The 14538-nt window shown below is 34.1% G+C and overlaps 1 protein-coding gene across 1 annotated transcript; it reads right to left on the bottom strand.

The window, feature by feature from the left end:
- Window positions 1-723: 723 nt before the first annotated feature.
- On the bottom strand, window positions 724-7894 carry LOC109559659 (NKG2-A/NKG2-B type II integral membrane protein-like). Its single transcript, XM_019961551.2, has 6 exons — window positions 7672-7894; window positions 7180-7278; window positions 6693-6746; window positions 6000-6151; window positions 3275-3375; window positions 724-2961 (listed from the first exon to the last, which is right to left on the bottom strand). The coding sequence occupies exons 1-6, from the start codon at window positions 7856-7858 to the stop codon at window positions 2844-2846; spliced, it is 711 nt and encodes a 236-aa protein (XP_019817110.1). The 5' UTR covers window positions 7859-7894; the 3' UTR covers window positions 724-2843.
- Window positions 7895-14538: the final 6644 nt, after the last annotated feature.

A 14538-nucleotide genomic window follows, 5' to 3' on the forward strand; every position in this document is an offset into this window, starting at 1 on the left:
CCTTTGACTGTGTGGGTCACAATAAACTGTGGAAAATTCTGAAAGAGATGGGAATACCAGACCACCTGACCTGCCTCTTGAGAAACCTGTTTGCAGGTCAGGAAGCAACAGTTAGAACTGGACATGGAACAACAGACTGGTTCCAAATAGGGAAAGGAGTACATCAAGGCTGTATATTGTTACTCTGCTTATTTAACTTATATGCAGAGTACATAATGGGAAACGCTGGGCTGGAAGAAGTACAAGCTGGGATCAAGATTGCCGGGAGAAATATCAATAAGCTCAGATATTCAGATGACACCACCCTTATGGCAGAAAGTGAAGAGGAACTAAAAAGCCTCTTGATGAAAGTGAAAGAGGAGAGTGAAAAATTTGGCTTAAATCTCAACAGTCAGAAAATGAAGATCATGGCATCCGGTCCCATCACTTCATGGGAAATAGATGGGGAAACAGTGGAAATAGTGTCAGACTTTATCTTTTTGGGCTCCAAAATCACTGCAGATGATGACTGAAGCCATGCAATTAAAAGACGCTTACTCCTTGGAAGAAAATTTGTGACCAACCTAGATAGCATATTGAAAAGCAGAGACATTATTTTGCCAACAAAGGTTCGTCTAGTCAAGGCTATGGTTTTTCCAGTGTTCATGTATAGATGCAAGAGTTGGACTGTGAAGAAAGCTGAGCACAGAAGAATTGATGCTTTTGAACTGTGGTGTTGGAGAAGACTCTTGAGAGTCCCATGGACTGCAAGGAGATCCAACCAGTCCATTCTAAAGGAGATCAGCCCTGAGTGTTCTTTGGAAGGACTGATGCTAAAGCTGAAACTCCAATACTTTGGCCACCTCATGCGAAGAGTTGACTCATTGGAAAAGACCCTAATGATGGGAAGATTGGGGGTAGGAGGAAAAGGGGACGATAGAGGATGAGATGGCTGGATAGCATCACCGACTCGATGGACATGAGTCTGAGTGAACTCCAGGAGATGGTGATGGACAGGGAGACCTGGCGTGCTGCGATTCATGGGGTTGCAAAGAGTCGGACACGACTGAGCAACTGAACTGAACTGATAATAAATAAAGGTATAATGTATAGTTTTTACAGATATTAAGCAGATAAAAAGCAATATTATGAATACATTTTAGTGTCCATATAAAATAGAAAAATCCTAAAATACAAATTACCAAAATAAAGCACAGCAAAAAAAAACAAAAAACAAAAAACCTGAGTAAACCTAGCATATATTGTAAAACATTAAGTTTATTATATAAACCTTTCTACAAAATAGTTCTAGATGCTCAGATGGCATTGGTAGTGGAAAATAACACTTAAAAATGTAGCAGTACTCTTTCACAAAGTTTCAGGTAAAAGAAAAAGAGAAATACTTCCTGACCTGTCAAGTATATATAACATAACTGAAAACTCAGTTAAAGTTCTTTGTGAACATAAATGAAGAAAAATAACTTAATCTACATATAGCATATGCACTGAATTTTTAAGAAATTGGGTAACACAGATGATCATTGTGATTTTATTTTAGAAGTGCAAGATTGATTTAATATTGGTTTAATGGAAGAAATAAAGGTATTTTACTTCATAATCGTTATACAAAGAAAACATTTACCATTCCAACTGATGGAAAATAATGCAAATGTAACATCAACATCAACTAGATCATAAAATTTGTTTGAAAAATGAGAATATTATGGTTTCACATGAGAAATATATGATGAAAAAACCTTAAGGTAAATCTCATATTTAACGATGATATATTGAAATCTCTTCCTTGACTAAGAAGAGATAGATACAGAACCTTTACTGTACCTTCTATTCAACTTTGGAAATTAAATTGTAGCCTATGAAAATAAGTCAAGAAAAAAAATAATAGCACATGGAAAAAAGATATGAACAGCTGTTATATAAAGATATACATATCTCATATAAAATCCATAAGAATAAATATTTGAAATGATGGAATTAATACAAAGTCAGAGAAATTATTGACTATAAGACCAACATGTAAACCTCAATATACTACTCTTTACTGCACCAAAAATTACTAAAATTTGAAAAATAAGAGTGTCATTTACAAAATCATGGCTATGAAACACCCATGTATATTTAACATCTCAAAATAGAGAAACACAAAATCTGACAGGGAAAATTTAAAGAAAACCTAACTCATGGAAGGATAAAGAATATTGACGGAAACAGCCAATACTGTAAAGATGACTCTCTTTACAAATTATTTTAAATATTAAATGCAGTCCCAAGAAAGTTTTTTTAAAACAGATTTATTGAGGTACAATTTACACACCATAAAATCCATCCATTTAAACTGTATAAATCAGTGATTTTAAAAATGTTCACATTTTAAAACCATCACCACTATCAATATCTAGAAAATATTAATCACTGATCAAGTAGCAGTCATTTCCTTTCTCATCTCCCCATAGCTCTTGGTAATTGCTAAACTACTTTTGGTCTTTGTTCTCAAATAAACAGACTCAGAAAACAGGTGACATTTTAGAAAGTTTGAATGTCATAAACATATTGTTGAGAAAAAAGGCCAGACACGAAAGTGATATCTATACTTTTTGGTATGCATATTATATTTAAACAGTTTTTTAAATTAATTTATTTTTTATTGAAGGAATTTTTTTTGAATTTTTATTTTTACTTTGAATTTTTATTGAAGGAATTTACAGAATTTTGATGTTTTCTTTCAAAGGTTTTTGAAACCTTATTAGAACAAACAACATAATTCATTTCAAAATTTATGTGATCATAACATTATTTCCTTTTCATAAAAGATAAAATTACTCAACAGCATCCAAACTCACTGTTTAATTCTCAAGCTTATGCTTGCAATTATATGCATTTGGAATCTGACAGCCTTCTGCTTTAATGCCCCCCGAGGATAGTACAGCGCAGTTATGTTCAACAGGTGAATGGTCTGTTATCCTGTCATGGAAAAAAATGCATAATTCTGTTATATTCTATGAAGACAACTCATGAAACAATAGTATTTTTATGTAACTGTAATAAAAGATATTTTGAAAATGGGTAATGATGTTTTTAATAAAATTTCAGTAAGAGTTTGTTATTAGGAAAATGGGCTACCGAGTGGCCTATTTTTGAACATTTATATGAATATTTTATTAACTTTCAACATCTTCTTCAGCTTTCTATAATTCAATGACAACAAATATATTCATATTATTAATTTTTTTTTGTATTTTTCCTCCTCTATATAGCATTCATTTTAAAAACTTACTTTAGTTTGCAAATTGAACCATTTAGCCACATCCATGGATGATTGCGACCTCTTCGAAAGACTGGAATCCATGACATAACTGGCAGGGACATCAGAAATTTCTAGCCCAAAATAAATAATTTTCACTTAAATATCATTATGAAAGATTTCTATTAATTTTTAAAATGCAAGTCAAAGGATGCATTCTTTCATAGGATCTTTAGTTCTTTGAACAAAATGAGTATGTTAGATTTTACATCTAACACTGTAATACATAAAAGTTGACTACACCAAAGCCTTGGACTGTGGATCACAACTGGAAAATTCTTAAAGAGATTGGAATACCAGAGAAATTGGTATTTCTTACCTGCCTTACCTGCCTCCTGAGAAATCTGTATGCAGGTCAAGAAGCGACAGAATCAGACATAGAACAATGGACTGGTTCCAAATTGGGAAAGGAGTACATCAAGGCTTTATATTGTCACCCTGCTTATTTAACTTTATGCAGAGTACATCATATGAAATGGCAAGCTGGATGAAGCACAAGCTGGAATCAAGATTGCCAGGAGAAATCTTAATAACCTCATATATGCAGATGACACCCCCCTTATGGCAGAAAGCGAAGAGGAACTGAATAGCCTGTTGATGAAAGTGAAACAGAAGAGTGAAAAAGCTGTCTTGAAACTAAACATTTGAAAAACTAAGATCATGGCATCTGGTCCTATCACTTCATGGTAAATAGATGGGGAAACAATGGAAACAGTTACAGACTTTATTTTCTTGGGCTCCAAAACCACTGCAGATGATGACTGCAGCCCTGAAATTAAAAAGACACTTGCTCCTTGGAAGAAAAGCTATGACCAACCTAGACAGCATATTAAAAGCAGAGACATTGCTGACAAAGGTCCATCTAGTCAAAGCTATGATTTTTCCAGTAGTCATGTATGGATGTGAGAGTTGAACCATAAGGAAAGCTGAGCACTGAAGAACTGATGCTTTTGATCTGTGGTGTTGGAGAAGACTCTTGAGAGTCCCTTGGACTACAAGGAGATCAAACCAGTCCATCCTAAAGGAAATCAGTCCTGAGTATTCATTGGAAGTACTGATGCTGAAGCAGAAACTCCAGTACTTTGGTCACCTGCTGTGAAGAACTGACTCATTGGACAAGACCTGATGCTGGGAAAGACTGAAGGCAAGAGAAGGGGATGACAGAGGATGAGATGGTTGGAAGACAAACTCAATGGACGTGAGTTTGAGCAAGGTCTGAGAGTTGGTGATGGACAGGGAAGCCTGGCGTGCTGCAGTCCATGGGGTTTCAGAGTTGGACGTGACTGAGTGACTGAACTGAACTGAACTTAGTTCTTTGAATAGAATGAGCATGTTAAATTATAAATGTAATACTAAAATCATAAAAGTTGCAAGTTGGAATTTTTAATATTGCCATAAATATTAACCATGTTTGTACTTTTGATTCAAATTAATTCAAACATTTATACTTATCAGTTTCACTGTTTTCTAATGTTAATAAGGAAAATTCTTTTTTTTTTTTTTGAGGACCATTTAATAAAGGGAGTATTTACAAAGACATGGATTAGTTGTACAGACCCCACAAAAGAAGACACTTAGTATACCAACGTGGGGATATTGACAGCTGTGAATTGTAACATTAAGCCTGAGGGATAAGAAGGTGGAGTAATTGAATACGTGCAGTAAGGAAAATTCTGATTTATGTAATCTATTTTTTACTCATGTCAAAACTAACATAACATGGCTTTAAGTAAGTTTTAAGATTCTGTGATGTTCTTTTTTTCTGGATACTGTGAGTATATAATTGCATTTCTCTACTATTATATGTTCCTCAGAATTTCAGTTTTAGAAGAAAATTAAGGGAATGAAATCGAGAAAATAAGTGACATGAGAGCCAAAGATTTGTTTTTCTTAGTCTGACACCATCCTTTGACTAGATAAACCCCAAAGCAATCTATTTCTGTGGAATCCAGTGGACGAGACAAGGGGTCAGAGAATCATTTCTCTCTGTTACTCCCTGCTCAGTTGAACTGTAGACACGGGAACTAATCAAAGACACAAGAAAGGAGAGCCCTGCATGGTGGGAAAAGAAAAGTGAAGAGGTTTGAGACTATCCAGCCACGCTAATCCTCTGTAATCTCTAATCACTTCTCCATGATGAGAGAACAAGGTGGGAGGTGCGGGAACAATAATTACGGCATCTTGTATAGGGGACGACAGAGGATGAGATGGCTGGATGGCATCACGGACACAATGGCCATGGGTTTGGGTGGACTCTGGGAGTTGCTGATGGACAGGGAGGCTTGGCGTGCTGAGGTTCATGGGGTCGCAAAGAGTCGGACACGACTGAGTGACTGAACCGAACTGTATCTTCCCCACCATCAGATGAAAGTGACCTAGGCCTCTTACTTCCGAACACCAAATGCCTAACCTAACTGTTGGAGGTGGCACAGGTAAACCATTCCTCCTGTATTGATAGAATCCTGTAGGTAACTCAGGTGAGCCTTACAAGGTGATCCATCAGGACACCTGCTAACAAGGAGCAGAAGAACTGGAAATTACCAAACATGCATTAATGGTTTTAAAATGAAAATAAAGTTATTAACAGATCTTAAAATAAGCAAACTACAAATATGTACAAAAACACATGTGAATTCTAACAAATATTATTGACTGAATCAAGCCTTTAATAAAGTGTTGGAAACACTTAATATCTTACCATTTCCTCTTCATTATCTATGTAAAGCAGAGTAGAATTCTTAGTAGTGCAGGACCTCAAACTCCCATTCAATGTTTCTTTTTCCAGACTAATAGAATAGCAATTGTTGGAATATGTAAACCACTCTTTTGGATAACAACCACAATGAAATTCTGGAAAAAGATTATGAATTACTATTCAAAGGCAATTTGAATTTTAAAAAACAAAAATTAACTTACATGTATGCATAGATATAAACATGTATGTGTGTGTATATATATATATATATATATATATAAAACATAGCTATGCACCCTCAAGGCTGGTACATATAAAACAAATCTTACTCATACATTCACAGCGTCAGTCTTGCATACCCTAATTTATGTCTCTATATAAAGCAAACATATAAAAATATCTCCTTTTTACAGGTACTACAAATCAAGAAATGAAACTTCTATTTTAGAGTAGCAAAATTATTTGTCTTTTACCATATTACAGCAGGCAAAAATTGGAGTCAATTGCTAACAATGAATATGGTGATCATATTGTTGCATAGGGAAAAACATTCTCCCATAATCATTATTTATGCCTGTTTGTTGCCCGATTTTGTTATTTATCTTCTACCCCTAAATCTTTTCTTATTTTCACTAGCCTAAGATAGAGACAAAATACAAATTGTATTTATATCAGAGCTTTAAAATCATTATGTACCTTTCTGGAGTCTTGCTATCGGAGAGGAGTTATTCTGCTCCCGTATTACAGTAGCTACAAAATTAATCATTATAAAAATTAACATTGCTCTAAATTGTTTAGGATTAGAGTAGTCTGGAATAAAGCTGATTTTACCAAGAAAAATTAATTGGGTAATGAAGATTTGGTGGAAAATATATTTTAGAAACCTAAAGGAGCAGATTTTACCACCTCTTACCAATCTCAAAAATTAATTTGTGTTTCTCAATAAGATCTTTCAATCTCCTAGAGCATACTTTTGAGTTATGAAATCAGAGTATCCATATACATACTCTCTGTAATTATCTTGTGTTGTATGTATTTCACAAATTCCAAATAACATTCTACATTTAGTCTAATTGCATGTATTTTAATGATAGGCACATTCTATAATATTGTGAAAATGTTTAAAGGACTGACCATCATTAAAGTGAAAAGTTCCCTTATAGTTTTTAAAAAATGTACTTACAGGGAGTAACAACGATCATTGTCACCACAGCGGACATCAAGATGAGGCAGATGATTCCTAGGATCCCAGCAATGAACTTCTCTGAAGGTGATGGTGAACCTGCAGGGAGAGAAAAGCAAACAGTGAGAAAAGAGTGAAAGAGTGATGGGGACAGTTGGTTAGATTTTCATACATGAGAACTGATATGAACAGGGATTTATGGATATAAACTTGGACCCCTTCCCATTTCTACCACTGTAGTCTTTCTCTAATACATGTTTCATTTTCAGCGAATATAATGGTGAATGAGTTGTTGACCAAAGACTTAAAATTGTAGCAATGCCAGAATAAAAATAGTCTTCCAATTTCACATTAGAATACCATAACCAACTTTAAACTCCCTTTCTCAAAATGAAAAATATGAGAGCTTTTCCCCTGCTCTTCTTTCCACACTTCTGCACCCTAACTGCACATCCTAGAACAGTTTCATTGTGTGACTGGTAAGTGTTTCACCTTTGGAGTGGTAGTTCTTGTCATTCTCATGAAGATTCTGAGGAGCATTTTGAAGATTTAGTTCTGCATATGTTAATTCCTGCTCAGTTATTGAACTGGAACTTTTAGAAATCTTAGGTTTCATTTTCTGTCTCTTTGAGCTCTTGACTGCCTTGTGTTCTACATAGGTTACTCCTTGGTTATTCATCTTTGCAGCTGAGTGAGGTCAAGGACCATGCTCTAAGTGAACTGAGGAATAAGTGGCGTGGGTGAGATAAGAACCTTAGTATAATAAGATGGGTGGGGCAAAGAGTTTACCGTTCACTTTGCAGCTGAACAAACGTAAAGCCTGCTTCTAAATTCCTCAGTACTTTAAACAAGCCTTTCATGAAAGAATACTTTTTTAAAAAAAGATATTCTGTATTTGAGAATATATTATTGGTTGAAACAATGAAAAGCAATAAATTATGGAGCAATAAAGAAGTTCATGGCTAATAATATCCTCACTGAAGTCAGATTCCACAGAAATATTTTAAAATCATCATAGTGCTTGTATTAAAATTAAAATGTTCTATTAACAAGAGAGATTCACCTATATTTATAATAATTTTGAAATTTAATAATGATTTAAAGACTAAGTTCTTTAAAGATGAGGAGAGAGTAATGTTGGCATATACAGCAATCTCCTGCACTGTATTACACTATTTGGTGACTTACTTTGATCAGTGAAAAGGGGTACCAAATGGTTTTTATTTTAAATGGTTGAGGAGTTCTGAGAAATCATTAAAAACTGAGGAAATGTTTCATATATTGTAAAATGTCACATGACACACTAATCATATATAAACTAAACAATATGAAAAATAAAACAACAGAAAAAGACTAAAACGTACTTATTTTACAAACGTTGTTGATAAGTGATTTAATGGCTATTATTTGAACCCACAAAATGAAAAACAGGTATAGGTCATTTATGGAAGACACCGTTGGTTCAAACTTCTGGAAAGATCCTATAGATGTTAAAGTTAGTAAAGGTCATTTTAGTTGTATAACTGATGGTGATTACTTATGAAAAATCCAAATAACATAACAATAATTCAGACAGTTGATGCAGTAGTCAGAAATATCTGGAAATGAATTACAGCTTTTAAATAACAAAATGTGATCTTCAAAAAGTTATTTAGTATCTGCTGCTGCTAAGTCACTTCAGTCGTGTCCGACTCTGTGCGACCCCATAGACGGAAGCCCACCAGGCTCCCCCGTCCCTGGGATTCTCCAGGCAAGAACTTTACTGGAGTGGGTTGCCATTTCCTTCTCCAATATTTAGTATCTAGTATCATATTATAATCTAAAATGGAAATAAGGTTATGTAATATATAATACATGTAACACTGAGCACTCAACCTGGCACTTATAAGTTCTCAATAATTATCAGTTTTAATTATTATTTTAGTCATCATTTCTATGGTACTATTTCTGATTTATATCAGTTAGTGTCTTCAATTAGTTTAACATATCATTTATGCTATGTTTGATTTTTTAAAAAATACTTCCATTGCTTACAATTAAGTTTAAATTAGCCTTTAGGAACTTACCTCAATCTGATTTTTATTAAAATTTTGGATTGTTGTATTCAATCTAACACATGTATGAGGTTTTATGTTTGGCCTTTGCTATACAATGAATTCCTTTCCAAGAACATATTTAAAAAATTTTAGCAAAAATATATTAACATATTATTATACAAAAAACTTACCTCTACTGATCATAAAATCTCAAACTAATTGTTCCCTGTCATGAGGTCTTTGGGTTTCACTTAATATTATATACAAACCCATTCATGCCTGTGTGTATGCACTTGATTAACATTCTACAGAAAATAATTTAAATACTTGGAGAAATACTCCATCATATTTGATATTTTACGATTGCTTTTTAGTTCAAATTATTTTTTTAAAAAACAATGTTCTACTTTGATTTTGCCATATATAAACTGTATTTCAGTTGTATCACATTTAATATTCATTAGTTCCCACTAAGTGAGATGGTCTAATAGAGAGACAGGAGAGGAGAGACACATACCTTCTGTTGGCCAGGAAGTCATGCATCCTTTAGTAGGGAGGTCAGGATACTCTCATAAAAGAGGCCTGCTATAGCTGGGTAATAAAAGGAGAAATTTAAAAACATAAATCCAGGACAAGAATAAGCAATGTCTGTGACTTTCATAGAGTGCCCTGTGAAGGCTCAGAGTGAAGCAAGAATGGAAAAAGTTGATTTGACATCAATGTGTCACTTCAAGTTTGAACAGGAAATTCTCACACTTAGGCTATTTGAGGAGATACACCTCAAATACACCTCCAGAAAATAGGAGACTTTGGGCTGCATTTAAAAGCACCTCCAGAAAATAGGAGACTTTGGGCTGCATTTAATAGCATACACCTCCAGAAAATAGGAGACTTTGGGCTGCATTTAAAAGCACAAATGGATCTCTAAGTGTGTTATTTATATTTTGCATTTATAAATGCCTCTGAAAAATTGTTATCATATTCTATAAGATCTATAAGATCTGAGGAAGTGGAGGTTTAATCACCTATGCAGGTATCTTGTTTCCATTTTAGTCACATACACCACAAACTTAGAATACCTCAAGTTTTACTTTTAAAACTAGATTGCTACATCTTGGCAGTGAATACACCTTTCCTTCACATCCATTGTTATTTAATTTCTATTGTCATAGAAAAAGTCCTAAAAATCATAATCCTATTTTCAACAGGTATTTAAGGATATTTGTCACTAATTATTCTGCAGAATTGCTACATTTCCGACAATACTGTATCTGGAACAAAGACAATCATTTTCAAAATACCATTTCTTTCCTCTGCCCTAGTTTTTGTATTTGGTTTTATTCTTATTAAATAAAAAATTTAATCTTTGGACTTTCTCTGACAAAAATACTGCCCTTGAAAGAACAAAATCAGAACATTATACTAATAAAATATACCTCCATGACAAAGGTTGAATTATTAAATAAATAGTCATTGTGTCATTCATGAATTCATCCTCCAATTATGACTAGTTGGATTTTACTAGGAATATTTGATGTAACAACATAGATTCAAACACTACTATACAGTTCAAGAAAATATAATTTTTAAAATATCACCTAATCAAACAATGGCAAGGAGATGAAGAGAAGACTTAAACCACAAGATAAATAGAAAATTCAAATGAAAATGACAAGAAAGGACATGTAACAATGCTCATATAAGACAAAATAGCCTTTAAAGGAAAGTTCATAATGAAACATAAAGAAGAACATTGTATAATGATAAAGGGATCAATACATGAAGAAGATATTACACTTGCTAATATATGACCCCAATATATTAATGGCTTCCTAGGTAGTACTGGTCTAAAGAATCTGCCTATCAATGCAAGAGACACAAGAGACATGAATTCAATCCTTGGGTCTGGAATAGGAAATGACATTTCCCCTGGTATAGGAAATGACAACACCTAAATACATAGAACAACCACTAATTATATAAAAAGAGAAATTAAAGGGAATACAATAATAGTAGGAGATCTTAACACCCCATTGACATCACTGGACAGATCTCCCAGATATAAAATCAATAAAGTAACCAAGATTCTTAATGACACAATAGAACAGTTGAACTTAATTGATGTCTGCAGGACTTTTTGCATACAAAAACCCCAGAACACACATTCTTTTTAAGTGCACGTGAAACATTCTCAAGGATAGATCACATTCCAGGACACACAACCAGGCTCAAGAAATGTAATGGATAGAAATTATTTCAAACATCTTTTCTGACCACAACTGTATGTAACTAGAAATCAACCACAGAAAGAAAAAAAAAAAAAAAGATAATTACATAGATACTACAAACATGATACTAAGAATCAATGGGTAAACGATGACGTGAAAGAGAAAGTCAGAAAATACCTGGAGGATGTGAGAGTGATCTGGTTTTGACATCTGTCACCCCATTGATCTCTGGGGATGATTCAGCTGATCTGGCTGGTTATGTGGGTGTCCCTTTCCTCCCTCATCATTCCATGTGTGTCTTTCTTGAAGCTACACACTCAGTTGAAGAGGACAACCATCCCTGATAGAGGAGGACTGGTCTTCAGTCAAGGGTATCTAGTGGAACAGATCATTTTGATTCTGATGCTTTTAATGGGAAACTTTCAAAACCATTCAACATTTTAAGCTTTTCCATTATAGCTGCCATTTTTTATTGGAGGCCAATGTCTGTTTCTTTAGAAAATTTAAAGAGAACACAAAAAAGACATAGAAATCTGCCATTATTCAAATCAGTTAACCCAATATTGTATATATATACTATATTGCATCAATCAGTTTGGCTATTCTCAGTATGTGCTTAAACATATAGGGTGATATTTATGTACAGTTTGAAATTTTTTTATTTTTATCTATAAATCATCAACTAATCTATTTTTAGAGTTTTTGGATTTAATTAACTATTTCATACCCTCATGAGTCTAAAGAGGCTTTGATTTTTCAAGTTTATGTTGGCTGCTAAAGTTCATGTTTGGTTTGGTCTATGAGATGATGATAAAATTTGGCATTTTAGTTCTCTATGATTCTTGTCTGACACAGTGTGAAGTAAATGAGCTACTGAAACCAGCAGAAACTTTCTGAGTGGGAATATTGAATGTTATTTGATCATTGGCTATCTTTTTCTGAGCTTCCCTTGTGGCTCAGACGGTAAAATCATCTGCTTGCAATGCTGGAGACCCGGGTTCGATCCCTGGGCTGGGAAGATCCCCTGGAGAAGGAAACGGCAACCCACTCCAGTATTCTTGCCTGGAGAATCCCACGGACAGAGGAACCTTGTAGTCTACAGTCCATGGGGCCGCAAAGAGTCAGACACGACTGAGCATTTGCTTGTCTTTTTCTGACATCATGTCTCTGAAGCCAGTCATAAATATCAACACAGACCTCCCACTCTAAAAGCAGAGGTGAAGGGCAAGCTGAGAGAGCTCATCCCAGTGTGTTCTAATCAAGCTTATCCTCCAATTGGTGAAATCTCAAGGCACAGATACAGGTGTTATCAGGTAGTGTGGGTATGTAATTCTGCTGTCACATTGAACAAAGAGGGATACAGGAGAACTTGCTATAGGTAAGCTGTGTAGAAATTTTGGAGGGCTCTGGATTGTTGCAGGAAATAATTTACCTTGGGGTACATGTTAATTATCTAATATTAATGTTAACTACAGATGAAGACAAGAAAGAATCAAAATGAAAGTTGGTCAAAATATATTATGCAGAATATAATCTTTATGTCTCCAGATGTTTTGGGAAATATTTAATTCAGTTTTTGATGTTAAATTTTGTGTGTGTGTGGGGGTGGTTTCTCAACAGCTATTGGTATTACCAGCGTGGTTAGCAATAAATTTTCCAGTGTTCAAATTCCCTCATCTTCGAGTTCAATGCAATATGAAAGTTTAAGTGGTTTGGTACTATGATTATCTATCAAAATAAATCCAGCTTTGCATTCATAAATTTGTTTTTTTGTGCATATAATACAAGTAGTCGATGGTGAATAAAGCTAAATGAAAATAGTTTGTCTGGAAGTTATTTTGTCTATTACAGGATTTACTCTATAATTTGGCATTTTATGAGGGAGAATATTTATTGAAAATTAAATGGTAGTATATTTATCCATTTTATCATTATTTAATGATTGTTCAAATCTAAATTTCTCAAATTACAAAGTAACTAAATGGTAAAATATTAAGACCTTTTAACCCAAGAATCAATACTAACCTATGAGAAACAAAGTTCTGCAATGTTTACAGGTCATAAAAATATTTTTCAGGAAAAATATGGGTTTTTATTCTTTTATTTACTGGTACTTTCAATTTCCTCAGTAATTTATTTTGTATTGAAAGTGGAAGTGAGTGAAAGTGAAAGTTGCTTAGTCATGTCCGACTCTTTGGGATCCCATGGACTATACAGGCCACGGAATTCTCCAGGCCAGAACACTGGAGAATTCCCTTTTGCAGGAGATCTTCCCAACCCAGGGATCAAATGCAGGTCTCCTGCATTGCAGGCAGATTCTTTACCAGCTGAGCCACAAGGGAAGCACAAGAATACAGGAGTGTATTCTTTCTCCATTGGATCTTCCCAACCCAGGAACTGAATCAGGGTCTCCTGCACTGCATGCGGATTCTTTACCAACTGAACTATGAGGGAAGCCCATAGTCATCCCATATTTGGTATTAGTCATCTGCAAATTCATCTAAAATTTTTAAAATATTTGTGTATTGAGACTATGAGATTCAGTGATATCAATTTTGTATTCATTTATTTAGAATATTCTCATAAACCAGAAATTAACATATATTCATAGTATATCACGTGAAAGATAGATGGGTGTCATTGACTCCACAGTCTTCACTGAACACTGACTGTGCACTTTGAAGTCTACTATGCTATGAAAAGGCATTGTGAGGTAAACAGACCCTTACTTCATTAACATATATTTGGGAGGACATATTTTGTTTGGTTCTGTTTTAGGAGCAAAAGCAAATATTTAAGAAAGACACATATGGAAAAAGACAGATACATATATTTTTTTCTTAAAAAATTTTTTTTAATTGGATTCCAGTTGATTTATAATGTGTGTTAGTTTCAGGTGTACAGCAAAGTGATTCAGTTATACACATACCTGTATCTACTCTGTTTTTAGTTTCTTTTCCCATATGGGCCATTACAGAATATTGAGTAGAGTTCCCTGTGCTATACAGCAGATTCTTATTAATTATCTATTTTATATATAGTAAAGTGTATACGTCAATGCTAATCCCCCAGTTTATCCCTCCCTCTTATCCTCT

The sequence above is a fragment of the Bos indicus genome, chromosome 5 (genome assembly GCF_029378745.1).
Source record: "Bos indicus isolate NIAB-ARS_2022 breed Sahiwal x Tharparkar chromosome 5, NIAB-ARS_B.indTharparkar_mat_pri_1.0, whole genome shotgun sequence".
NCBI lineage: Eukaryota > Metazoa > Chordata > Mammalia > Artiodactyla > Bovidae > Bos > Bos indicus.

Coding starts and splice junctions, on each gene's coding strand:
- LOC109559659 (XM_019961551.2), bottom strand. CDS start 7,858: ATGAATAACCAAGGAGTAACCTATGTAGAACACAAGGCAGTCAAGAGC. Junction 6,747..7,179: donor AATGATCGTTGTTACTCCCT/GTAAGTACATTT, acceptor TTAATTTTGTAG/CTACTGTAATACGGGAGCAG. Junction 6,152..6,692: donor GATAGCAAGACTCCAGAAAG/GTACATAATGAT, acceptor ATCTTTTTCCAG/AATTTCATTGTGGTTGTTAT.